General features: G+C 41.8%; 1 protein-coding gene across 1 annotated transcript; it reads left to right on the top strand.

Annotated features, from left to right (window-relative positions):
• Positions 1-1,914: 1,914 nt before the first annotated feature.
• CLSTN1 (calsyntenin 1) lies at positions 1,915-24,267 on the top strand (the record flags this gene model as incomplete). The annotated part of the gene is made up of 17 exons (XM_080358767.1): positions 1,915-1,957; positions 3,370-3,492; positions 10,069-10,264; positions 12,365-12,573; positions 13,223-13,372; positions 13,472-13,657; positions 14,411-14,659; positions 15,099-15,220; positions 16,672-16,834; positions 18,482-18,639; positions 19,261-19,409; positions 19,909-20,135; positions 20,520-20,690; positions 21,257-21,402; positions 21,845-21,980; positions 22,679-22,863; positions 23,498-24,267. The coding sequence occupies 17 exons, from the start codon at positions 1,915-1,917 to the stop codon at positions 23,690-23,692; spliced, it is 2,808 nt and encodes a 935-aa protein (XP_080214893.1). The 3' UTR covers positions 23,693-24,267.
• Between the last annotated feature and the right edge of the window lie 3,522 nt (positions 24,268-27,789).

Here is a 27,789-nt window from a genome sequence, read left to right as displayed (position 1 = left end):
AATTGGTTCTATTATTTCAATGTGAACATAGTTATTTGGGATTGTTTTAAGATAATAGCTTTTGATGATAAAGTTTCCATACTAGCCCTAAACCCCATTACCCTGCCTACGCATTCATTTCCATTCATTAATTTGTTTAAACAGCAGGAGAATTTGCTGCTGGTTGATGTGCTGGATTGCGTTCTGCAGCATTAGCCATTGCATCCTTTCTTTAACGTATTATACATTCCTTTTCTGCAGAACAGCCAGTAGTGGTTCCGGTCAGTGTTAGCAGAAACTGGTGTGAATGGGATTTTGAAACCCAGTGTTGAAGGCACACAGCTCATCAGGCACCGGTTCCCTGTCCTCCCGTTGAGCAGCAATTATCTTCAGATAAACCGGGTTAGACGTGTGGCTTGTGCTCCCCTTGCAGATGCACGTTCAGGCATTGCTTGCCAGCAGTACAGGCTCTAGCATGACCTTCGCAATTCAATTTGCTGCCTGGAAAAAGAAGGATGCTTGGCTGTCTTGTAAATTCTTTTTTGGTCGGTCAAGCTAAGTAGAAGCCGGTGTGCTGTGTGGTGCCAGGGCGGCTTCCCCACTTGACTAGATTAAATGCTAGTTGGGATTTACAACAGATTCCAGTTGAGGCGCTTACAAATAGTGTGAATATTGTATTTCAAGGAAACCAGTGTAGTTTATCCCAGTTAAATGGCAAGAGATTAACAGCTCAGGGCACTTTGTTAGTGTCAGGCTTGGACTAGGTTTGAAATGAACAGTCTGGCTTGGAACAACTTTCTCTGTAGATTTCTGGAGTTTGGGGGCAATTAAAGAGAAAGAAAATATGTAAGGGTAGTTTTCAGTCCAGCATTTAATAATATTTAAGCTGAGTGGGATCAGAATAATGTGTGGTTCAGTTTTGCAGTTGGTTCAAGGGAAGCAGTAAATGTATCGCTCATATTTCAGATGCTGGCTTGAGAATTCCTTACAGCGTGTGGTTGTGCTGGAGTCAGTAGATCCCAGATATGGATAACGGGCCTTTCCTGGGTATTCAGCACTAAGTTTGGTGGGCTTTTTAAAATCCAGTGATGTTTAGCCTTCATAAACACAAAGGGATCTAAGCTTTATGTTTTAAAATCTGGTGATGTTTTAGCCTTCCAACACAAAAGGCTTTAAGCTTTATGATTTTATTGTCTACAGCACAATAAAAGGACATGACTTTGCTTTTGACTGGGCCTGTTGTTTGAAGGTTCACTCGACTCTGCAGATGCTTAACATACTCATAATTCTGTTCATATGTGGTTACGCTGCTTCAAGCTTGTATAGAGCTCCCTACCCGACAGTAGTGGGAATTTACTGGAGGTTGCTAAATTAGGAGAAAGTTCCTCAATGCTTAACAAAAAATAATTGTGATCTACATTCAGAAGCATTAGAATGGAGATGGAGTTCATTTCTGGCAGAGAGTTGCTTTAGTATTTTATCCGAGGTCCTTGCAAAGACTAAGACGAGCAGATGAAAGGACGCCGATACGTTCACTTGAGGTGTAAGTGTGTTAGTGAAACACTTCTCTTTACACCAGGTTTGGATTGAGAGATGTTTCGATTGGAGATTCACACTTTAGCGGTTGTTGGCGCCTCGGGAATGATCCGTGAGTCCCTTCCAGTTCTAAAACGCCGAGTTCCTCGGTGCTGCGGCAGCGGCTGCTCAGAGTGAACAGAACAATGCGCTGACATTTAGCGGGCTGTTTGGTATGCTGGATATTGAAAGCACGCCCGTGTGAGCGTGTTGTGGCAATAAAGATTGAGTAAAACCGCACGGCGGTAATTAAACGCTGTTTGTATTGAAGCAGTTTGCTGTGAGTTCCCTCTTGCTGCATTATGGTGCACAAAGATGTGATATCCTGGCCAGCAGTGTGGTGCTACTAACCAGTAAAAGATGGCAGATGAAAGCGTATGGAGAGAGGATTATGGTTTCCTGTGTGAGTTCTCTGCCTCTGGGTTGAATCATTTGTTTAAATGTCCTTTTATCACCATTTTTTTTAAATTCCTCTGGGTAAGCATATGCCAGACATCATGAATCCATTTTAGTTTGTAGGAGAGTCAGGATTCAGAGTCTAGGTTAGCCTTACATCTCTATTTTGACAATCTGCTCGTATAATTCCTTGGAAAGGTGAAATAACAGGACTCAAATCTGCAGCAGCATTGTAGCTGTAGCGTATGCTTTGCTGTGCTTGCACAGGCGTTTATTTCAGTTTTTGTAAGTATTTGATCTCACAAAGACCACAATCTGGGTCATATCAGCCACTGATACTGTTCAGTATATTTGTAATAACCTCTAGCAAAGCATTTCTTATCTTGGATTATACATCGCTGGCTGGAGATGTCTTGGGTTTGTAAGATAAGGAGTGGTTTTCAGACCCTCTAGATGAATGTTTTCCATAGGTTCTAAGTAGCTAGATACATATAGCCTTCCAGAATCAGATCTGGGAAAACAGTATCAATTTAAGAAACAAGAGTATGTGGTAACCTAAGAGCTTTTAGAAGTGGCAGGTACACATTGCCCAAAACCACCCAGGTGAAGCTGTAGGACCTCAGTGTGATGAGAGCTGGACCAAGAGAAATAATATGTTCAACTGTCAGGAAGAATTAGGTGTTACACCACAGATACTGGTTCTGTGGGCTACAAGCTCTATTTATATTTGGAGAGTGCATAACGTAAAGATACATATTTAATAATCAAGGCTCTCTCACCTTGGATTGTCACATAGTAGGTGATAACATAGTAGATAACACACCTGTTTGTCTTCCATCTGTTGTGATGCACTAGTAGAAACTTCCTTGGCAAGTGTCCTTAGAGCTCATGTAGAAATTAATTAAGTTTGACCTCTGTCTACATGTCTCTTAATGATAAGAAAGAGCCCCATACAAGACAAAAGGCTGAAACTAGAAGCAGCCATCATGTCCTGAAGAACAGTCCAGCAACTGGATCCCGAGTTTCCCAGGATGTGGAGAAGCAGAGTGTGAACAAGCCCTTGGCTTTGACGTTGGCCGCTCCGGCTTTGCCTGATGCTGGATACAGGTTTTCCTGGTGTCACACTTGGCGCTGGTGACAGCGGCTCCCGTCACTGTTCCAATTGAATTGCACTTAAGGGGCATCTTAAATCCCAGCGTAGTTAAGCAACTAATTTAGCTTTTCCAAGTTACTTTTGGAAAGCCTGCAGGGACACTCAACTCTTCTGAGCACACCTAGGCGGGATTTTGTCTCACATTTTTTAATTTAGTAGAAAACTGATTCAGGTGTAGAAAAATGAAAGAGGAAAATACTGGAATCAGTATTGTAAAGCATTTTCGGTTTCAAACATTCTGAGTTGGTACTTTGTTTTCCTTTCAGTTAACAAGCATAAGCCATGGATTGAAACAACCTATCATGGGATAATCACAGAAAATGACAACACGGTGCTTTTGGACCCCCCCTTGATAGCCCTGGACAAGGATGCACCTCTGCGGTTTGCAGGTAAAGAATGCATCTATGGTTCTCTTTTAAGAAGTGGAAGTGCTTTCTTGAGGACGAATGCTGTGTGTCTTCCCTAACATAATGTTCCAAAGCTTTTAGAACCTGGGAAACGTTTGTGTGTGGACCAGAGTTTTATTTCATATTTACAGCTGTCTCCAAATGTCCAAACCAGAAAGTATTCTATATTGCAGGTATTTCATGTTAATTTTTCTGATTTTTTTTAAACATAGTGTCAAACCTTTTCCTCCATTGTCTGGATTCCACGTTTCACAGCGTTCAGTCTGCGAGTTCGGAAACAATTATTTTCTTGTCGTTTTGAAGAGAATTATTGATTTTCTTAATGGTTTTGATTTGTGTCTTAAAAGATTGAACACAGTAATTAGTATAATTAAGATGGTGTTTGCGTGGTAAGTTTGGGTAGCAGTTTGGAGTATTTTACAAAATGGACGGTCCCTTCTACCTGAAGAGGCTTTTTCTCCTCTAGCGAAGAATATAGAGATTGATACACAAGATATTTGCAAAATGTAGGCTCATTCTTCACTATCAATATGGGACCAATAGATGACAGTTTTCTTTCAAACCTGTGCGTAGGTTTTTTTCTGGAAACTCCTGTTTAGGAATAGTGTATTCACTAATTGATGCAGGGTTATGGAAAGTACTTTTTTTCATTTAACAAAATATTAGAAAACTGTGTACAAAGAATAACATGAGCTTAAACGAGATACTTGCAGAAGCTTATTTGGTTAAGTAAAATTTTAGACAGAAGAATCCCAGTAAAATACCCAGCGGATGTGACATGAGCTGTTTTTGGGAATGTTGCTCTGCCTGGCTTCGAAGAGGCACTGGTAGAAAAAGAGACTGATGGAATTAACAGCCGTTTGAAACATTTATCATGCTGACTGCATTGTGTGCTATGGTATTATAGTAACTCAGTCACAATTTCTTAAAGTGGTACTTAAAGTAACAGTTTTGTTGCATTATCATAAGGCTGTAATTATCTCCAAGGCTGCCTTGCGAATTCGGGAAGCTCAGAAATAGTGTTTAAAGCTTTCAGGTTCAGACTGTCTCACGGATCGGATACACGTGGCAGAGGCTCTTAAGGGATCTTACCTGGAAATAAAACTGCTGTCTATGAAAAACAAAACTTTTCATTTCCAAATGAAGGAGCTTGTGTTGGGACTGGTAAAATATCTTCAAATATATTATCAAATTTGCAGAGGAAAATCCAATGTTAAATCATCTTTTCACATGAGGCTGTTTTTCCATTGTGTTGATCTAAGTAGTATAAACGTGGTTTCATTTAATGAACATTTTTACCAACTGGAAGTTGATTTTATTAAACCCTTGTATCAAGATACGTTTTGGCTTTCAGATACTTAACAATTCCTAAGCAGCAGCTGAACAATGGATTTTAAATAGTTATCTTAAACTCTTGAGTACAGCACGCTAGCACTGTAAAGCAATTTCCCTTGCTACGACTGTTGGATTTGAATTGCCTGAATTTTGAATGACTCTGATGTGGGAATCTAGAAGAGTTTTCATCTGCTGTGAAATGAACAATACTTGGATCTGTCTTAGAGGAGCCCAAATGTGGGAGTGATGTGGAGTCAGCGATATCAGCTTAGATGGTGCTGTGGTCATGTCCTGGGATGGAGAATAACGTGCTGATTGTCCAGCAGCGTCTCTGGGGGTGTTTAAGTGTGAGAAGCCCATTAGATCAGTGACATGTTTTCACAGCAAAACAAAGCGTTGCCAGGACCTAACTGGTATATTCCCGCTTAGAAATTAAACTTATTCATGCTTCAGATGGGTGGATACTTTAATTAACTGTGCCCCTTAGCTGAGCTGGGAAACTTCTGGACTGTCTGCAGGTTTAAAATATTTTTAATACAGCTTTGTGCTTTATTTCAGTTTTGAGCATGTTGAAACATCTTGAAACTAGTTCATTTAAATACTTGGTAGTGCGTGACCTGCGGGGCAAGTAGAACTAATATTTTATTGCTTTACTCACTCCATGCTGTTGGCAGGATCCTAAAATTCAGATGTGCAAAATAAGTAGGGTTATCTAGACATATATTTCTAGGGTAATTTGTATGTTTTTTTATCTGAAATGACACACTTTTGAAAATGGAGTTTCACAGAATCCCAGAATGTCAGGGGTTGGAAGGGCCCTGGAAAGCTCATCCAGTGCAATCCCCCCATGGAGCAGGAACACCCAGATGAGGTTACACAGGAAGGTGTCCAGGCGGGTTGGAATGTCTGCAGAGAAGGAGACTCCACAACCCCCCTGGGCAGCCTGGGCCAGGCTCTGACACCCTCACTGGGAAGAAGTTTCTACTCAAATTTAAGTGGAACCTTTTGTGTTCCAGTTTGAACCCATTGCCCCTTGTCCTATCACTGGTTGTCACCAAGAGCCTGGCTCCATCCTCCTGACACTCACCCTTTATATATCTGTAAACATTAATGAGGTCACCCCTTAGTCTCCTCTTGTCCAGCTCCAGAGCCCCAGCTCCCTCAGCCTTTCCTCACACGGGAGATGCTCCACTCCCTTAAGCATCTTTGTTGCCCTGTGCTGGACTCTCTGCAGCAGTTCCCTGTCCTGCTGGAACTGAGGGGCCACAACTGGACACAAGATTCCAGGTGTGGTCTCCCCAGGGCAGAGCAGAGGGGCAGGAGAACCTCTCTGACCCACTGACCACCCCTTCTAACCCACCCCAGGTACCATTGGCTTCCTGGCCACAAGGGCCCAGTGCTGGCTCATGGTCACCCTGCTGTCCACCAGGACGTTGAATAGAGTTATGCCTGGTTGCCGTGTCATAACTGCCTGATGTGTAGAGACCCTGTGGGTTCTGTCTTCTGTTCCGTGATTTTGATCCTAAATGGTTTCACTGAAAAAAATTAAACAACAGCTACATTTTCTATTGTACATGAATTAGTGTCTAAAATCAGTTTAATGTCTGAAGCTCTTAGTATGGATTTCTCTTTTACTATGCAAAAAGGAACTGAATTTTTATTGCATTTGAAACAAACTGTTCTATCTGGATCCCTTCATATGGCTGAATGTGTTTTGTTATAAGAGTGTAACGCAGGATCTTGGTAGCAAGATGTTGAAATGTTTCCCTTGGGGACGGAAATCTTTCCTTGTTTTTGTGATGTGTCTGTAATAGGGTTTTAATCCCTCTCGCCAGCCCTAGAGAAAACCACTTCCCAGCCACAATACTTTATTTTCCCCTTACTAATCTGGGATGCAAGAAATATTTTTGTGGGGGTTAGGAATTTTTTTACTTGGAGCATGTTTCTACATGGAGTTTTGAAAATACTCTTGCAGAATTAGTTTATTCTTAGGAAAAACAAAACAAACCACACAAACAAATGAAAACCAAACCAACCAACCAACCAAAACCCCAAACCACACAAACAAAATCCCCCTCCTACACACACACAAAGTTTGGGGTTTAACAAATTATGATTTTGAGGGGAATGAAGAACAGAGTTAATTGTCTTTTTATTAAAACTGTGCAACTATTCCAGATGCCCGTCATGGGCACTTAATACCGTTGTAAAACTCGCTTTTATCTGAGCTCTCCTCATAATCACAGAGTCACACAGAATGACAGAATGTCAAGGATTGGGAGGGACCTTAAGCCAGTTCACAGTCCACCTCACCACCCGCTCATCTGGACCACACTCCCTCAGTTCAGCTGTGAGGATGCTGTGGGAGACTGTGTCAAATGCCTCACTCAAGTCAAGGTGGATCACGTCCACCGCTCTGCCATCATCCATCCATCTTGTTATGTCCTCATAAAAGTCAATGAGGTTGGTCAAGCACGACTTCCCCTTGGTGAAGCCATGTTGACTGCCCCTAATGACCCTCTTACCCCTGGTATGCCTTGAGATGGCACCAAGGAGAAGTTGTTCCATCAGTTTCCCAGGGATGGAGGTGAGGCTGACTGGTCTAGAGTTACCCGGGTCCTCCTTCTTGCCCTTTTTGAAGACTGGAGTGATGCCCTAATGGCGCAAGCCCAGCTACAACCCCATCCCGCTTCGAGCCTAGTTTAAAGCTCTCCAAATGAGCCCTGCTAATTCCTGTCCCAACATCCTTTTGCCCCTGCGAGATAAACCTTTCCCACGTATCACTGTTTGGACTGGTGTCTTGTAAAACCAGCCGTTACCAAAGAACCCGAAACCCTGTCTGTAGCACCAGTCCTGGAGCCAGTTGCTTAGGGACTGGATTTTTCTCTTCCCTCCCATATCATCACCCAAAACTGGGAGGAGGGAAGAGAAAATCACTTGAGCCCCAGACTCTTTTACCACCCGTCCCAAGGCCTTGAAATCTTTTCTCATTCCCCTCAGAGCTCACGGTGATCCCGGAGCCTGTGGAATCCTGGATGAATATATTTAAATATATATTATTATTTAAATCTTTGCTTTCCAGCATTACAGTATTGCAGCAGTAGAATAAAACGATAGAAACGTGTTGGTTGCTTGTTTAACCTGGAAAAGCAAAACGCTGCTAGGAATATATAGAGCTGCTCCTCCTCCCCCTAGTTTCTTACATTAAAGCTTTTTATGTTCATTAGGATCACAATTTAACGTGTATAATTTGTAATCATGAATTATGGCAATGCTGTCGAGTTCGGTTTGATGTAGATTTAAATTTTGCAATGCGAGGTGTTATACAATCTACACTGATAAAAATTGATGTGGAAATGCAAAAATCCCATGACACTTATTTTTTAACTCAAAAGGGGAGTATGAAGGGGTTTTTTTGTATAAACATGATGGTTTCAGCATAAGAGATAAAAGCTTTTTGAAGTTATTTAACATGTCTTCTTGATAAATTCTATTTTATGGGTAGTTCTTCATCACATGGAATTTTGAAAAGATCTTTTGTTTAGCACTTGGTATTATTAAAAAAAATGAAAGAGGAAAAAAAAGAAAAAAGCCTCTTAATAAACCTATGAAATACTTCAGAATGCAAAAAAAATGACAATTTGGAGTGAAAAGATTAAATCAACATAACTAAAACTCTGCAATTGTAACAGTTACAGCAAATCACCGCTGGAATTTCCAAGTACCGTTTCTCCAAAGCTTCTCTGTGTAATGTGTGCATCTGTGCCTTTTTCCTTATGTGCTCCCTCCCAACCTTTCCTGTTACTGACTCGGGTTTATCTTCTCTCCCTTTAGAGAGTTTTGAGGTGACAGTCACCAAAGAAGGTGATAAAGGGTTCTTTCTGTCCCTGTTATGAATATTAACCTACTAACTTTGGTTATGAAATGGGGAATCAGCACTTAAACAGAAGATCCTGTCATGCTCTTTTGTCCCATTTATTCTCCCAGTTTTTTTTCTATTTTAAAAGATATCGATTAAAAAAACTGTTATGTAACCAAACCCTTGGTTAGAAATATCTGTAAATCAGACATCCATTTGAACCATTGGGGATTATTTACATTATGTGGACACTGGCAAAGTGGGGAAATCAGTGTTTTCTGGTATTTTCACTGATAGCTCACTTCTTTGGGACATCATTAAGTTTTTTGCTATGCTTTGTAAAGTAATATTTAACTGCCGGAGCATTATAACACCTCTGCAGTACACTTAGTTCGGTAGTTTAAAATCTGAATGAAATACCTTTTTTTTAATACCTCTAGACAAGTGTACAATAGGAGCACGCTCTTGGTGCTATGGTACCACTGAAACTCTAACAACAAAATAGTGGTTAATGTTGCTATGAGAAAATCACCTTCAAAACATAAATGATACAGACAAAACACCTGGTGTAGGTGATGAGATGGTTTCTGGAGGGGGCTTAGGGGCACATCAGGGTGCGGAAGGTTTCGTAGTGGAATCTTAGGCTCAGATGTGTCTTAAAATGATGTACTAGGGGCTTGCAAGTTTGTTGGTTTGAATAGAAGGGAAAGCCAACTAAATGGTTCCACGTGAGTTTCCTTGGCTAACAGATTCGGTCCCCATTAGTAGATAGCTGTTGAAATGGATGCCTGAGAAGTTGGTATTTCTACCTTTCTCATTCAGTAGTTTCTTTTTGATTCCCTAATTTTAGCCAGGTACATTGCACAGGAAGACTTTCTCCTTTGATCCGTTGACGGAATTTCTGTAATTTTGGTGCTGAACCTGTACTCGAAGCTTTTTCATCCCTTGACTTGTAACTGTGCATTTTATTTTAACCTTTTGCTCTGGTCAAAATAAACACGCTGCCCAGCTATTCCCAGTAGCTTGGCGTAGAAGATATTACCAGCGGCCTTGGCTGTACGCTCTCATAAGATCTACTCGTACCCTAGAGCTATCTCAAGTACTCCTGTGAAATGCCTGTCTACATTTCTCTTTTTCTCTTTTGTATTCCTGCATGAATGGATGCAAAGTAATCGAGTTGCTTGGACGGCAGACGTATGCTTCTTTTTACTAAAGTTCCCAGAAATCACCCATTTTAAAGCACAGTGCTTTTGCTTTGTCCACAGACCCTCACAAACCCTTGGCTGCAAAATTTTCGGTCATTTATTTGTAAAAAGTGTCATCGCCTCGACCAGTTGCTAACCTCCCTTCCTTTGAATCTGTAGGTGAGATTTGCGGATTTAAAATTCACGGGCAGAATGTTCCCTTTGAAGCAGTGGTGGTGGATAAATCCACTGGTGAGGGAATAATTCGCTCTAAAGAGAAGCTGGACTGCGAACTGCAGAAGGACTACACGTTCACCATCCAGGCCTACGACTGCGGCAAGGGACCAGATGGAGCCAACGCAAAGAAATCCCACAAGTAAGTCAATGCGCGGGGGGCCGAGGGGAAGTTCGGTTCCGAGCCGTCTCCTGCTCGCGGTGATTCGTGATCTGTGTATTTAATGTAAACCAGGTTTTAATACTGGAAGACTTTCATGCAAGGGTAATATAAATGAGCAGCAGAATGGAAATGAACTGCTTTGACATCTCTGTCGCTGTATTCTAGATGCTGCTGCTTTATCCCTTGACGCCTCTGAGTTTACATTGGAAAACAGTGTGGGGATAGAAGCAGAAAAACTGTTGATGTAGTTAAAATCTGGCTTGAGTTGATACAGAGTTTGCATGGGATACCAAGCCTGGGCATTGCTTCAGAATTCAGTTTTTAAACCCAAAAAACTGGTTCAAGAAGTCAATCTATATTAAACTTGACAAAATGGAAAAAAATACATGTTGCTATCATTTCCAGACAGCCTCAAAAACAAGAAAGCAAGCTCGGTAGCCTAAGGTTCATCTCTGCCTAGATGAAAGAGTGAGAACAAAGCAATCGTTAGCTAATCTTTATCTAAAGGAAAAACCACAACGTAAAGCGCTCTCTAGAAAATCCACTGGAGAAAAGCTGTTGAACACCCTGGTGTCAACATCTGCAGAGCATGTGGGAGAGTCCTCATTGCGGGAAGCAAAGAAGGGCGTCAATAAGATGTAAAGCCGAGCAGCAGTCATCTCGATGACAAACACAACTTATTATTCTATAGCTGTGTGCTTCAAATAGGCAGTAGAAAGGAAGGATTATGCCTGTGGAAAGTAGTTGCGCCCTTAAACTCCCATAGTTTGACTTCTGAAGAAAGATTTCCAAGGAGATGGAAAACCAACAAAGGTTTTGGTGGCTTGGCTGGAGTTGTATTCTTTGTTCTGTTTCTTAGTGTACAGTTCCTTCTCTGCACTGTAGATTTTTTCCCACTAATTTTTCAGCCTGTGTTGGTTAATTGAAATATAAACTTTCTTCTGATGGGTCTATTAAAAATTATGGTTATCCAAATTAATGGCTTTGGAATGAACCAGTGCAGATCCAGCAGCATACTCTGCAACTCCTCCTTTCCCACAGCAGAATGACGGGTTCTAGGGCCTGCACCTCCAAACCACTGTTGAATTTCCCTGTATGTGTTATGGCTTTTGTGGCTTTTAACCATTTTTGGAGTTCAGCTCTCAAAGTCAGGAATATAAAGTGTGTGGTAGAGAAGGCCATTTTTTGGTGGTGTTTATTTAGCACATAGACTAAAACAAAACCTTAAAGTTTTGTGGGTTTTTTTAGCATAAACGTCAGAAAACTCTTACAGAATGACTGTAGTGATTGAATTATTTATTAGTTTACATTCTAGATACTTTTCGTTATTCACCTTTTCTCCTTAGTTACTGACAGAAACTGCCTTATTTTCCTATTCTCTGTATACAAGCAATCACTGACAAGCATAAAAGGATGGAATTCAAGATCCAGTCTGTTTAGGATTATCTCAATAGCTATATGATGTGCTAAAGTGTATCTTCCACTTCTGTGATTCTTGCATTTAAATTGTCTGCCTCTCATTCCCACATCCAAGAAATAAGCCAGTTTCCACTGACTTACACAACTCGGTACTTTATTATAAAAAAGAGCTAATCAAATGCACTTGACTGAGCTCTTAGTCTAAGACCAGTCTTAACTGTCATTCTTGTTCACATGAAATAAAAATGGGGTGTTTATATCAAATACTGTGGCAGCAGGAAAGCACTAGAAGGATTGGACTGTTCTAACAGAAGTAAAAGCCTATTGTCACAGCTCTATTTTGTTGTATTTCTGTAAAATGGCAGCAGTTTAATAGTTGCAATACAAAGGGTTGAATTTTATTTGCAAATAAACAACAATAGTAAGCAATAATCTAAAACTACACTGAATAATATAGCAACACACTGGAAAAATATCCACTATTTCCTGATCAGGGTAGTTGAGATTGTTGGTTGGGTCAGTCATTGGTCACTTCTTTCAGGGAGCTTGAATTGTGAAGGATGGATGGAGCTGTAGAAGAGGGAGCTGTTTTATCAGATTCCTCGCCTGAACAGGAGTTTTGCAATATATAGAGAACTGACCTTTCTGTTCTTCTTCCAGAGCAACGGTCCATATTCAGGTGAACGACGTTAACGAGTATGCTCCCGTGTTCAAAGAGAAGTCATACAAGGCGACGGTTATCGAAGGGAAGAGGTACGACAGCATCCTCCGAGTGGAAGCGGTGGATGCGGATTGTTCGCCTCAGTTCAGCCAGATCTGCAGTTACGAAATTGTAACTCCGGACGTACCTTTCGCTATTGACAAAGATGGTAAGAGTGCGATGAGAGGTGGAGTGGGAATTGCTATCATTTGCTGCCCTAAGAATAGGACTTCAAACTGGTCAGCATAAAACTACAGCAGCAGTCCGGTTAAATGGACACGTTCACTTCAGCGGTTTGATTTGATAATGGAAAGTAAGATGTCTTTCAATGCCAATACCATGTGCTGGCTACTGATGTGAGGAGCAGATGGTCTGTTCAATGTGTGTTGTTTCTTGAGAAATGCCCTTCAAAATAAAAGAAATACAGTAGCTGTATTATGTTTTAAACCAGCTCTTAGTAAGCTGCTTTTTTTCCCCCCTGTAATTTTCTGTTCTGTATTAAGATAGCTTTTGCTCATTAGCTTTCAAAACCAGGATTCCACATGTGCTTTTCACATTTGAGATGCTCATATGTGGCTCTGGAGATGACAGTACTGTGGTTATGTTACTGGGTTCGAAGTGTAGTGATTTGTTTAGGTCATTTCCTTTCTGCCAATGATCTGCAGACCCCTCAAAATCTGTAGACCACTTGGGGTTCAAGCAAGCTGATTAAACCAAGCAAGACAGTTTTTAGTGGGCTTTAGTTTGATTTTTTGGGGGATCTACATTGCCAAATGAGTAGCTATTTACATCTGATTATTGCTTTTTTTTTGTGTCAGGTTATATAAAGAACACAGAAAAGTTAAATTATGGTAAAGAGCATCAGTATAAACTGACAGTAACAGCATATGACTGTGGGAAGAAGAGAGCTGCTGAGGATGTGTTGGTTAAAATTAGCATTAAGCCCACATGCAAGCCTGGCTGGCAAGGTTAGTTTGATCTCCTTCCTATCTGCTTTCAGCATTTGCTGGTACCTTCAGTTAAACACCAGAGATTTTTTAATATTGTTTCTTTGGATAAATACACAGGTTGGAGCAAAAGAATAGAATACGAGCCCGGTACTGGTTCGTTAGCTCTCTTCCCCAGTATGCGCTTGGAGACGTGTGATGAGCCAATAACCTCAATTCAAGCAACGGTTGAGCTGGAAACCAGCCATATTGGTAAAGGCTGCGACAGAGACACCTACTCAGAGAAATCCATTCACAGACTCTGTGGTAAGAAAGCTTTTGTCTCTCTTGCTTATCAGTTTGCCTTGGAATATTGTTTTAGAATACAAATCACAGAATCCCAGAATGTCAGGGGTTGGGAGGGACCTGGAAAGCTCATCCAGTGCAGTCCCCCCATGGAGCAGGAACACCCAGATGAGGTTACACAGGAAGGTGTCCAGGCGGGTTGGAATGTCTGCAGAGAAGGAGACTCCACAACCCCCCTGGGCAGCCTGGGCCAGGCTCTGCCACCCTCACTGGGAAGAAGTTTCTTCTCAAATTTAAGTGGAACCTTTTGTGTTCCAGTTTGAACCCATTGCCCCTTGTCCTATCACTGGTTGCCACCAAGAAGAGCCTGGCTCCATCCTCCTGACACTCACTTATATATCTGTAAATATCTGTGAACTCCAGTGAGTGGATGTGGTCTTTCATTTGCACCTAGTTTCCTCCAACTTTTTGCCTAGCATGCAATAAAAAGCATGAAAAATTGGCTGAAGGTGGCTTTTAAAATTATTCTCAAATGCAGTAGAAGGATCGCTTTCTTCTGCCTCTCCGCTCACTTATATAGACTAATAATTTCCTTCACATGAGATTGATGTTCAAGAGCTGAAAGGGTGTTCCAAGGAGGATTGCTTGATGTATGATGGCAGCACGTAATCCTGACAGCCCTGAAAAATTAGTGCTCAGACAAACAGTCTGGTTTGAAACTAGCGGTGATCTTTTGAGTTTCTACCTTTTTTCATTGGAGTATTTTTATTGTAGGTGCTGCTTCTGGCACCGCTGAGCTCCTTCCCCCTCCGAGCAGTGCTGCCAACTGGACCATAGGGCTTCCCACGGACAACGGTCACGACAGCGACCAAGTCTTTGAATTCAACGGCACCCAAGCTGTGAAGATCCCGGACGGCGTTGTCACAGTCAACCTAAAAGAGCCCTTCATGATTTCAGTATGGATGAGGCATGGGCCTGGAACCAAAGAGAAAGAGACAATTCTCTGCAATTCAGACAAGACAGGTAGCGTCAGATTAGGCAGGCTTGTTTTTCTAATTCTATTCCAATTTACATTATGTGTTTCTCTTTGCCATAGTAGATGACTTATTCTGGCTATGCCGTCTGGATTTCGCATCTCCAAAGACAGTGTTATTCTTGATGCTGCTTAAAATCATTAAGATACGTGTATCAGGTTTAGTGACAGCACTTCCTATTATACTATGTATTCTTTTTTCCTGCTCACAGGCTTATCTCTGTAAGTCTTGCTTTAGGTCGGATTTGGACATATTTGCCCTAGCTACTGTTAGAAACATTTTGCATTCCTCTTAAACGTGCCTGATCTATGTTTGTTTCTTCCTATCACATTCTTGAGGATTTATGTATGAAATTATAGAACAGATGACTTTTGTGGAGTTCTTAAGGTTTACAGAAAATAATGATGTTAATTAAAACTCTCGTGCAGATATGAACCGGCACCACTACGCAGTCTATGTACACAACTGCCGACTTGTGTTCCTCTTCCGCCAAGATCCTTCAGAGGGAAAGACATACAAACCGGCTGAATTTCACTGGAAATTGAATCAAGTAAGTATGGAAGAACAGTTGGTAGGGTGTTAAAATGCAGTGAAAACCATCGGAGACTGAACTCCCTGATAGTATAATTATTAATAAATACTTGTTGCAACTCCAGACTCCTGATGTCATGTTTTATAGAACCCAACAATAACTTATTTGTGATCAAGTGTCAGAGTTAGATTCAGCTATAGCTGAATATAAAATACTGCTTTGGTGATTTTATTAAACCCTGTGAGATAAAAGTACAAGTCCTTGTCCTGAAAGGTAGGAAAATGTAGATTGATATGTGAAAATAGAAAGTCTGTTAGCTGTGATGTCAGTTATCTTCACTAAATGCACTATAAGGCAGTGTGCATGAGAAAACAGGAGTTATTCTGGTTTCCTTATGGCGTTAAAGTACTTCTGAGCATGCAGCATTTTTGCAGATCCAACTGTTAACAGGGTGACAGAAGGATTTACCTTCTTAGCGCTTTTTCACACTGAAATAACATTTGTGACTTTTTACACGTTGCCAGCAGGAGCTACAGATCAATTTTCTTAATTAGATTGTACTGCACAAAAATAGTTAAGAGGCCTCGGAGGGATGCAGGTAGGTTTCTGCCTCCTATTTCGAGAGAGGAGTTGTCTGGTTGTATTTCATCTTGTATTAATTATTATAGATTTGAAAGTGAAGGCTGCAATAACTAATTTTTACTTTGATCTGCAGAATTTATTTCTATGAATTCATTATGTTTATGATCACGAAGAACAAGACATAAGGGACTAATACTTTGTGTGCTTTTCCAGCCCTCTGTGCCTGAGTGATGAAATAACCCTGTATATCTGTACATTTATAAAGGTGCTTCTAGTTGCATTAGGTTCCTATTACAGGGTTTTTTGCCAGTTACCTAAACAGTGAATTACTTTCTGACATAGCTAATTACTTTATTTTTATAATTATTTTCTATGCAGGGCAATGTGAACCGTTTTAATGGTAAAATGCCCATATATGTCCTTATGGGAAGATTGTTGCTTTCCAAAAACTAATTAGTATAAATGACTCTGTTGTGGAAGATGTTTTTCATATTCAGAATGGTCATATTTTTCTGTAAACATTCCCTCTCAGCAAGTACAGACCCTTTGTCAAGTAATGCTGTATTATAACAGTATTTCAGAAGGTGTTTGCATGCAGATATGTATTTTTAAATTTAAATATGCTGCTATTAGATATTATAAAAATGAAAGGGATGGAAATAGATGTGTCTTTCTATGTTGGAAATAGAAGAAAAGAAGCTATTTATGAGCATTTAACAGTTGCTTTGCTTTTTTCAGATGCGTGCCATATGCGTGAAACATTGTATGTCTATACTGGCTTATAGTTTGTCAGTCTGTCTGCATGTGCGTATATGCAAAATGTGCATAGAACAGTTATTCAATTGTAATAAAATTAAAGTAGGATCTTTAAAACTTTCTCTACTCAGGTGTGTGACAAAGAGTGGCATCATTACGTCCTCAATGTTGAATTTCCTGCAGTGACTCTTTATGTAGATGGTGTTTCATACGATCCTTTCCCAGTGACTGAAGATTACCCGCTTCATCCTTCTAAGATAGAAACGCAGCTCGTGGTCGGAGCGTGTTGGCAAGGTAACTACTTCCAGTTGTTAAAACATCAATACTTTAATAGCCGGGTCGAGTATAAGGAGGCTTTTTGGGGGAAGTGCTGCTGTGTATTCTCTGTGATAAGAAAATTTGCTAAATGGTAACTACTTAGTTGTTTCCCTGTTGTCCTGTTCTTTGTCTTGCTTTTCTACAGAATATACAGGAAATGAAAATGACACTGAAACTGTGCCTGAGACCTCTGCAGGTTGCTGGAGTTTCTTTTCCCTACTGTTTTATTTCATTTTTATGCCAAGACATTGCTTCATCTCACACGCAGCATGAAATGCAGGCATTGCATTTGGGCCATTGACCTTCACATCTCCTCTCCTAGGCTTGTTCTTCATTGTGCTTCTATTTCCAGAGCTTCATCAGCTGATTTTTTTTTAGTTTTCTTTAGTTTTCTTTATTTTTTGGTTGCACCCAAATGCACATCCATGTACAAATCCGCGACCTTTGCGATTGCAGTGAAGTGGTGTAAAACAAGTTGCTGATGTAAAATATCAGCTATTAATTTTTTTCAGCTAGTTTTCTTAAAATATAAATGCACCTCATCCTAATATGAATATATGAGTATATATATGTACATAGGTATGCGTATGTATCACAGAATTAATCAGTAGGTTGGGAAGAAGCTCTGGAATTCAGTAGCTCTGCTCCCCATTCAGTGCAAGACCAGTTTCATAATTAGATCAGATTGCTTCTATATAACTCAAAGATGGACCTGTAATTTACAGCGGAACCTCGATCGGAAATTGATATAAAGTTGTAATTACAGTGAATGGGCGTAAAAGCTTTGGCTGCCAGGTATTTCAGATTGGCTACAGGGTTGTATTTTCTTAGACATTTTTAGGGATAGGTGGATTTTGTGTCTTCCGTTGAGACCCTTACAATGAGGGTGTATTTCTAAAAGTCTAATCAAGGTATGCACTTTTTCTGTAATTTTTACGAATTCCTGGAATGGTGTAGATACAATTGACTAGAAGTTTCTAGCTGTGCATCACACTTGAATTTGGCAAGGAGGTAGCAGAATGCAGGGGCTAGGAATTGAAGCTGTACAAGTCTAAACTGGAAATATATAATGCGTAACAGGAAAATTCACTACTGAAAATTGTACCGAGATATGCGGAGTATCTTTTGCCACTTTGAACCTTAGACCAAGCTTAGACATCTTCCTAAACATCTGGCAGCTTAGCAAGTGGTGACCTTGAAACTTGAATATCCAAAACTTAGTTGCCCTGAGTTTAAACTGCCTGTTACTACTGACTGGTAGGAGTTGTCATCTCCAGCTGAAGGTCCCGGTGTCACGGTTGACGCCGTTGGTTGTGTCTCTCGTTTCTGAAGAACACCACCTCGCTGTACGGGCGGTTTCTTGTCAAATGTGTGTTACAGAAACACCGGCTTTGGTTTCACAGTTCGAGATGGCTGCATTTGGAAGGCCATGTGCATGGTGAACTGTTTAATTCTTTCTTTATGCTTGAACATAATCACAAGGTTAACACCCAGAATGGATAAAAACTAACCTGCATGTGTATAATACTTTGTGGTACCAGAAGGCGTATGTGTTGTTTTACAAAAGGGAAAAATAAGTGGAAAGAATCCAAACATACGAAGATTTTTCCTTCCTTGCTGAAGGTGGCGAACTCCACATGGCTCAGTTTTTCCGAGGCAATCTGGCGGGTTTGATGATCCGTTCTGGTAAACTGGAGAACAAGAAAGTGATCGATTGCCTGTACACTTGCAAAGAGGGGCTGGATTTGCAGATGCCCGACGGCGTTGGCAAAGGCGTGAAGGTAAAGTTGCACCTGAATAAAGGGGAGTGTGTGTATTGCTCTGCTGATAATAGCTACAGGTTTTGCTGGCAGACTTAGCAGGGATGTCCCAAATATAACAAGCTAATCTATTGTGACATTTAGCATTAAAATATGTGAAAACTAGGAAATCTTTCTTGCATAGAAATGGATTTTAAGAATGAAATTTATTGTGTTCTCTTGAACAGAAATTCTAGATTTGTAAGGCTGTCTGTTTTACCGCCTGTACCAGGGTGTGTAGTAAAAAGAGAGAGACTTAACAAGCAGTTCAATAGAATAATTTGCTTGCCGATATTTAGTGGCAAGGTTGTGTGAACAGAGCTGAATTTCTCCTTTATATCAGCCTCCTCTCTTCTCTATTACTGGAGTCTTCACATCAGAATTATGATGATTAGATTTTTTCTTAAAGAATGAAACACTAAATATATTTGACTGGAATAAGCACGTGAAGACTGTGTAGTACAAGGGCAGTAAATAGTGGCCGTATTGCTTTAAATACAGATGTAATTACCCTGCATGTACCACACCAAGCAGTGCTGAGCTGCCAGTTGTAGTTACCAGCTCATGTTTGGGTGTTCTCTTAGATTGTTGTTGTTGTTTCAGGTCCAGATGAACCCCAGTCAGTCAACCCTGACCATCGAAGGGGACGACATCGACAGGGTGGATAAGGCCATGCAGCACGTTTCCTACCTGAATTCCCGCCAGTTCCCAACACCTGGGATTCGGAGGCTTAAAATCACCAGTGTTGCCAAGTACGTCCTAGTCCTTGAAATAACACGTTTCTGTGCGGTGATACTGAAGCCTGGAACAGTGTTCGTGTGACTCAGTTGTGTTAAACAAAGGAGTCTGGCTGTGTGTAACCACATGTTTGAATACAGCAAATGTTTTCTACACCAGCACTCTTGTTTTCTTCCTGAGAGGGTAGTAAGGAGTGTGTACGGTAGGGAGGAACTGGTTGTAAGGGTATGTGCTGGGATGAGTACATCACAACCGTCATTAAAGGTGTCATCTGTGGCTGGTAGCCGTAGCGTAGAAAATGGGGCCAAGTGTTAACTGTAAGTAAAAATTAATTGTAAGATTGCTCCCTTGGTGGGGAATTCTTACTTTCCAGTGAAGTTGATGAATTTATCTAAGACTCTTGGGTCCGAGAGAGAGCTTTTTAAAAATTTATAAAGCAATTATTCTACATAATTGTGCCTCGCTCTCAAATAACCTCCTTGACTGTGCCAAACTGTGTCCTGTGTCTCCCAGGTGTTTCAACGAAGAGGCCTGTGTCTCCATTCCTGCTGTGGAGGGGTACGTCATGGTCTTGCAGCCAGAGGAGCCGAAAATCAGCCTTAGCGGCATCAACCATTTTGCCCGCTCTGCTTCGGAGTTCGAGAGTTCCGAGGGTGTTTCCCTCTTCCCGGAGCTTCGCATAATAAGCACCATCACACGGGAGGTGGAGCCGGAGGGAGATGGAGATGAAGATCCTACAGGTACCATTCTCTGCGTGGGACTGTTGCTTTCCCTCACCCCACTCAGTGATCACATCAGAGGATCTTCCTTTTGCACAGAGGCACACATTTCTCTTTTAATACAGAAAATAGCAGAGGAAAAGAAGCTGTGTGTGTCTTGTGAGAAGGTGTAGATAATCTGCAAAAATTTACATGGGAATGGTAGTAAGCCCAAGCCATTATCTTCATGTAAATATCTCTAATTTTAATTTTTTTTAATAATTATTTCATTAGTACTTGCTCTCTTTACTTCAAGCCCAGATCTTAATATTTCTTCTGGAAGAATTGAGCTTGCATGTGATATTTTATAGCTCCTGGGTTCCTGTCTGCTTCTCCTTCATCTCTGCCGTTTCCTCCGCTTTTTAGTGCAAGAGTCCCTGGTGTCTGAAGAGATCATGCACAACCTGGACACGTGTGAGGTGACGGTGTTAGGAGAGGAGCTAAATCAGGAGCAGGAAAGCCTGGAGATCGACATGACCCGGTTACAGCAGAAGGGCATCGAGATGAGCAGTTCCAACCTGGGCATGATCATCACAGGTGGGGGTTCCTGCTCTGGAGGTGATGGGGACGTGTGCTGGACAGGTGGTTTGGAACTGACTCCAGGTACTTCGGTTTTGATGAGAATTTCAAGCTCAGAGGTGTAACAACTATTTTGTGGAAAGCTGTGATTCTAGAAAATTCATCCTTCTAGAACCTGCTTCTGTTCTCTCTTGTCCCAAATTGCAGGTTACCTCTGGCCTGTGAATTGAAATACATTTTTCCCCAGAAAAGGCTTGTTCCTTGCACAGATAATCCAGTGCCTGGAGCATCCATCATTCCTTTCTGGTTTTTATTAAGAATAAGTTATGTATTTGAAAGAAAGGCTCCTAGAATCCCTTTAAAGACTAACGGGGTCTAGGATTTTATCACAAAATCCATCCACAGAGTTTCAGTGGAGCCACATATGTGTGTGTCTACCTTTAAGGTATTACCTCTGGTTTTTTACTAATTGAAAATCTATCAGCCAAGAAAACTTGAAGAAAGGGACTAATACTTGTCAAGCGTATGATGTTGCACTAGTCTTTTGCAAATTAATTGTTTAACTTGCTTCTTTCTCTCCACAGGGGTTGATACTATGGCTAGTTACGAAGAAGTTTTGCATTTGATTCGCTACAGAAACTGGCACACGGTTTCTCTCTTTGACAGAAAGTTCAAATTAGTGTGTTCCGAGCTGAATGGCCGCTATGTCAGCAACGAGTTCAAGGTGGAGGTACGTGAGCTGATCCGGTCACTGGGAACCTTCAGAGCGCGATGGCTGAGAGGGTGGAGGTTGTTGCCTCAACCTATAGATAATCCATCAATTATTTGTCCTGTAAATAAGTTCTAGTAAAGGTGCACATTTCAGGCTATATTTTATATATAAATGTGTTCTTTATCCTACATTGCAGCTTTAAATAAGGTTGCCTAGAGGTGAAACTATTGTGTTGTAGAAGAAATAGTTTGGCTAATGGAAGCGTGAATGCAAAAAGGTGGAACTGGAAAGACAGCGTATTCATTTAGCAAAACTAAACCAGTATTTGAGGAGAAGTTGAAGGAGAATTGGATGCCTGCTCTGGGAAACAGATTGGGGTTTGATTTCCTTCTCGCTCTCTGTCTGTTGGGCAGTAAACTGTTGCGTTTCTGGAGTTGAACGTTTTCTGGTTTGCTCCTAGGTGAACGTTATCCACACAGCCAACCCGGTTGAGCACGCCAATCACATCGCCGCGCAGCCGCAGTTCGTTCATCCCGTGCACCACACGTTCGTTGATCTCTCTGGTCACAACTTGGCCAACCCTCATCCCTTTTCGGGTAAGAATTCTCAGTCACCCAAGTTCAGCTCTTCTGGTGTTAGAATGTCCCAGAGGGTTCTTGCTGCAGAGAGGCCTTTTCCCCCAGTTTAAACCAGCGTGTCAGACTAATAGTCTAAGCAGTTACTCAGTGCTGTTCTGCTGTTGCCTGGGCAGGGAGGAGTGGATTACTAGAGATCTACAAATCATCTTTCCCCACTAGCAGATCATCTTTCTGTTGGTGTGTGCAGTGGGAACTGGGAGGCGTTCTGGTCTTGGGGGGACTGTAAGACCCAGCTTAAGGACTGTAAGACCCAGCTTAAGGACTGTGAGGAGCTGGAGCAGAATTCCTGCTGCGTGGCGTGGTGAAGGAACTGCAGCACTACTCCGTTGATGAGTCATCATATCTGTCCTTTCTGTTTTAATTATATTAATTTGACGTGTAGGATGAGAGGAGTGTGTGCGTGTGGCAGAGTCTGCTTTCCATGTGTTGTCAGTCTTTCAGATGGGTGTCATTATACTTAAGGAGCTACGTTTTAGTTCTTACTCTCCAAATGACTTTTTCAGTGGTGTTAGACAAACAGCCTCTGTGTAGCTACGTATAACATTTGTATAGTGGCATTTCCCTCTCGCAGGTGATGGGAACAGAGATCTAGTTATTAGGATTGTGTGAGAGTTCCTTAGTATCATCTAAGAAACTCCGTGTGTTTTCCGTTGCAGTTGTTCCCAGTACAGCCACCGTTGTGATTGTGGTTTGTGTCAGTTTCCTGGTGTTCATGATCATTCTGGGCGTGTTCCGAATCCGAGCTGCACATCAGAGGACGATGCGTGACCAGGACACCGGGAAGGAAAACGAGATGGACTGGGATGACTCTGCTCTCACCATCACTGTGAACCCCATGGAGGTAAAACTGGTGTCTGAGCATTAACAAAAAAGCCCTTTTCTGGTTGTACCAGGTATGATTGTACATGGACAGAGTGGTAGAGCAAAAACAACCACAAAACAGACACATCAGCTGTGAATTTTTAAGGAATGTGACAAATGCAAAGAGCAGTTACGTTTGGTATCGTGTACAGGCTGTAGCTTCACGATACCTAATTGGGTTTTGCAGGTCAGTGTCCGGCCCGGTGTTGGTCATACTGCACATGCCGGAGCCATGAGCTGCTTTTCCCCAAATCTGCAAGAATTTATTGTCAAAACGTGTGTTTGTGATGTTTCCTCCTGCTGGGGCTGACATCGGGGTGTTTAGAAAATCAGGAACAATAGAGACGTGCGACTGTAATGCTGGTGGTGTATCCTACTGAAAGATCCTTTCCCAGCAGAACTGGAAGCACTGGGTCACCCTTCAGAATTCTTTTAGAGGGAGGGGATTGATAGCAGTGTTACAAAGCTGGTTTATTTTCTGGTTGCCTCAGTATTGCTGAGCATCTAAAACCAGTAAGAAATCTGTAATAGATCTTTCTCCATATAGAAAGACCCTGAATTCAAAAGAGAATTTTGGCCAGTGTGATACCAACACCTGATCTCTGTCTTAACAGACTTACGAGGATCAACACAGCAGTGAGGAGGAAGAGGAGGAAGAGGAAGAAGAAAGCGAAGATGGAGAAGAAGACGACATCACGAGTGCGGAGTCTGAAAGCAGCGAGGAGGAGGAAGGGGAGCAGGAGGAGGACCAACAGAATGTGAACAGACAGCAACAGCTGGAGTGGGATGACTCTACCCTCAGTTATTGATTCTCGCTGTTCCTTTGTCTTTATGTTTCTGCTCTAGAAGACTCCACTGTAACACACTCCATTGTTACCAAGGATCCATGGTGTTTCAAACAAACAAATCATTCTGGCCAGTAGATTGAAGGCAGACACATCCCGTGGTATGTCGCTAGCTCCCGATGCTGTCCCCGCGTAGTTAGCGCCTCTCTCCTTCAGCCAGGCCTCAGGGACTGGAGGTTTTCTTTTTGACGCTATGTAAGGAACCACCTTGCACTTTTTTCTTCGTGTCATCTCAGCTAAGTGACTCTACAGCTCTGTAGCCATTGCACATGAGTTTCTGAACTGTCTTTGTTTGCTCGGTGAAGCAAACTCGGCTTTGTTCCTTTTTCTCTTTCCAAAAGATGCAAAGATTGCTTGTTGACAAAGGGTAAAGCTGCTCATTTCAGCCTCTTCATTTCTTTTCATTTTTATTTTCCCCCCCAATTAGTGCATGTGTAAAGTGGCAGAATGAGGTTAATATGTTAGAAGATTAACAGACTTTTTAATATTTTGTAAATATATTGGAATTATGTAATTATGTCATTTGTGGTAGTGAAAACAGGGGTTGGGGTTTAAAACATGCTAAAGTAAAAAATCACGAAGCATGAACTATTACAAGTCTCATAGCGCTGCAGCAGGAGCACGGGCACCGTTCTCTAGTGTAGGTGTTTCAGTACTAAGTGTCATTGGCCTTGACTGCCATGTTCGCTCTGCCCCGCTCCGTTCTGCCCTTTTCCTTTCATCTCCTTTATTTCTGCAGAGGGACCAGACAAGCTTGTAAAAGAGATTGTGAAGGCTTCAGGAACCTCCGCAGAGGTTCGGCTGCCCTGTGCAATACAGTCGTTTCTTGGTTCTTTTTATATTCTTCTTTTTCTTTCTCCAATTAAGTCTTGGCAGAAGAGTTTTTAAGTTATTGGGAAAAAACACTACATGGCCGGTGGGTACATCAGCTGCTGCTGCTGTTGTGTTGCCACAGCTCCTGTTCATTCCGGCGAGGCCGCCTGCAGCACAGCGATGGTTATGCTGCTGACAGGGTGGATTATTAATTAAGTTGCTTGATTGTTACATTGGTAATGAAGCTGGAAAGCCTGAGACCTGTGTACCTGGGCACCTTGGCTACCGATCTACATCGATGGGCTTTGTGGGTTGTTTTTGGCTGTTGTGTGTTTCTGGTTTGATAGCAGGAGGGTTTGGGGCGTAGCTGATCTCATTGCTAATTACTAAACACACTCCTGCTCATTCCCTGTAGCCCCTTGTACAGTAACTTGGACTGTTGGTGTATGAAGCCTTTGTTTACACTTAGTTATTGTGTTTTCCTGCTGGTAAAACCGATAGCATCAGTTGTCCAGCCAGAAGACCTTGGGAATCATGTTAATATTATTACAAGTCCAGATGATTTTGGTTGTTTCTCATCCAAGTTCTAACTTGGAATGGCAAAGGACTTTGCTAAAGAAATAGCTGAAAGGTACGAAAGTAAGTTATGACCCCAGGGTGGAGAACGCTAGGGGTTTTTTGTAAGGCAGGTCTCACTTATTTAACTTTATTTGGTCTTACACAGAGCCTTGAATATTGAATATCTGCTTACTTGATTTTTTACGTTTGGAGGTGGATTAAAAAGAGTAACTTGTTTTGCTTGTACCAGGAGACTGGGACCGCGTTCACTGCTCCGCACGGTAAGAACAGCTCCCGGTTTTGGCTCGTGTGCAGGTTCAGTGGTGCTGGGATGCACGGAACCCCCACCCAACCCCAGGGGAACCCGCACCCAACCCCAAGGAACCCGCACCCAGCCCCAGGGAACCCACACCCAGCCCCGGGGGAGCCATTCACAGGGAGGAAACAAAGACTGAGCCCAATGTTGCGCCGGTTTTGATTTCGGAGCAGCCGTGTTGTCACCGCGCGCTGTGCGAACGGGGTCGCACGCGGGTCTGCCCGGGGCCGCAGAGCGAGTGCCTTCGCAGGTGATGGGGACGCAGGGAGGGAACCCACACGACTCGCTGACCATTTTATTGGGGTTGGTTTGGTTGTTGTTTTTTTTTTTTCTTTTTAATGTAAAATTTTAGATTTCTAAAATGGGGAAACGGTTTTGACTACTTACGTGGTAATATAACTGCTAGTTTTAAGTAAACTGGGAAACTTTTAACTTATGTCTGACAGTCGTCCTGTGTTAATGTGTAGAAAACTTATCCTTCCATATACTGTTGCTGTAGCTGCTGTATTTTAGACCAAAACTGATCACGATTTAATGGTAATACTGAAAGGTTGTGAACGTCCTGATGCAGTTTGTAGCCACTGTGGGTATAACTTTTCAGATGTGTATATTGGTAACAGGTCAGTTTGGAAAGTCTATAAGCTACAATAAATTTCTGGTTCTAAAGGTTGTTTGCATTTATTTCTTACTGAATGGAACAAAGTTGAATCAAGTTGCGTTAAGTGTGGGAATTTGCTCTACTGGCGGCATTAGAAGAGTTTGGTTGAGTTTCCATTGATCTCGCTGGCATAGAAAGGCGTTGGCAGCATGTGTGTACAATTTATCAATAATTATCTTTATTTTTTGGCTTACAAAACACGTACCTGGAGCAACTGAAAGTGAAACATGTAAACATTAATTTCTTACAGATCCATGGTTTGGCTTAAAAAAATACTTCTTTTTTTTCAAAGGCAACAGAATAAGCACAATCAGTTTGTACAGAGTTAAAAAAAATCATCACAGAAACATCTCTAAATAAATAGAACTAGAAAGGGGTATCGCTTCGAGCCTGTTTATAAAATCAGAAGGTACTTATTTATAGTGAAATGTAATATTTTTGAAAATGATTTAAGTTTCCAGCTTGAGTACAATTCAACTTGCTGAAAACTACCCGGTGAGCTGCTGCGGTGGAGCCAAAGGCTCTTTGATGGAGTTTTTATTCCAGTGGTGCACAAGGAAGAAGGTCCACAGGGATAGTTTTACTTCTTGGAGGTAAGTCGATTTTCTAGACTAATCTCACTGTAAAACTCTGGATTGAGAAATACCTTTGGAATTGCTCAGTTCTTGCAGTTAACGCTGATACAACTTGGTGTTATTGCACTTTAAAATGGAAGGGCAGCTGCTGCTTTGCACGGCTGTACAACTGATAGGGCTTGAGTTATCTGGAAATGTTACTAAAACAACGGCTGAGTACGAACTGCAAGGCTGCAAACCACATTTTCTATATATCCCATTAAGCTGGTGTGCGCTAGTCCTGCCCATTCATTGGGAAGTAGCATCATGTGTTTTTCTGGGCGTAAAAAATAGGGTGAGCAACCCTGTCCTGAGCTGTGGGCAGCGGGATGAGGCCGTCAAGGTTTTGCATTGGGTAAGGGATGTTTTTAATTGGAGCTGAGGGATGGAAGCATCTTCCTACTCCTAATTTAAGGGGTGACACGCAGCCACCTCCCCGCCTGCGATGCTGGGAGCAGATCTGTCACAGCGGGTGATACTCGCAGGCTCTGGGGTGTTTCTTTGGTGTCTGGAAGCATCAGCAGCTCCAGCACAGATGGATCTTTGTTTCCTGCAGGTCAGTGTGGACACATTAATCTGCTCGTTTTCCTGGTGTTCTGGGCACATACAGATGTGCTAACGAACTAAATAGGGCCTGGGATGCAGAGACAGTGCAGCAAACACAATTCCTTGCTGCAAACACACTTGCAGTGCTGCTTATTAAACTCTGCTAAAGAACTGTTCTAGAGGAAAGTGTTAATTAAGTAATTTGGATCACTTGGAAGTGTTCTTGCTGTTCTACCTTGAAATGTTGTGGCCACTTCCCAGTCACGCACGGTATCATTGGAAAGGTGGAGAAAAAGGGGATCTGAAGCATTATTGAAGTTAATATGAGTTGTTTTCTCTAGAGCTGCTGCTTCTGGGAACGGCTGCTCTGGGAGAGGCAACGGGTTTATATTAATGTCTACAAAACTGTATAGAATAGACTTAATAGTGTAACATCTTTTATGAAAACAAACACTACTTTAAATTAGAGTTTAAATTAGCAACAGTGTGACACTGAATCACCATCTGCCAGCAACTTTTTGTAAAGGTAACGAGGGAAGAGTTCACTAAAGGTGGT

The sequence above is a fragment of the Nesoenas mayeri genome (assembly GCF_963082525.1).
Source record: "Nesoenas mayeri genome assembly, chromosome: 24".
NCBI lineage: Eukaryota > Metazoa > Chordata > Aves > Columbiformes > Columbidae > Nesoenas > Nesoenas mayeri.
This window is presented reverse-complemented; position numbering and strand designations above follow the sequence as displayed.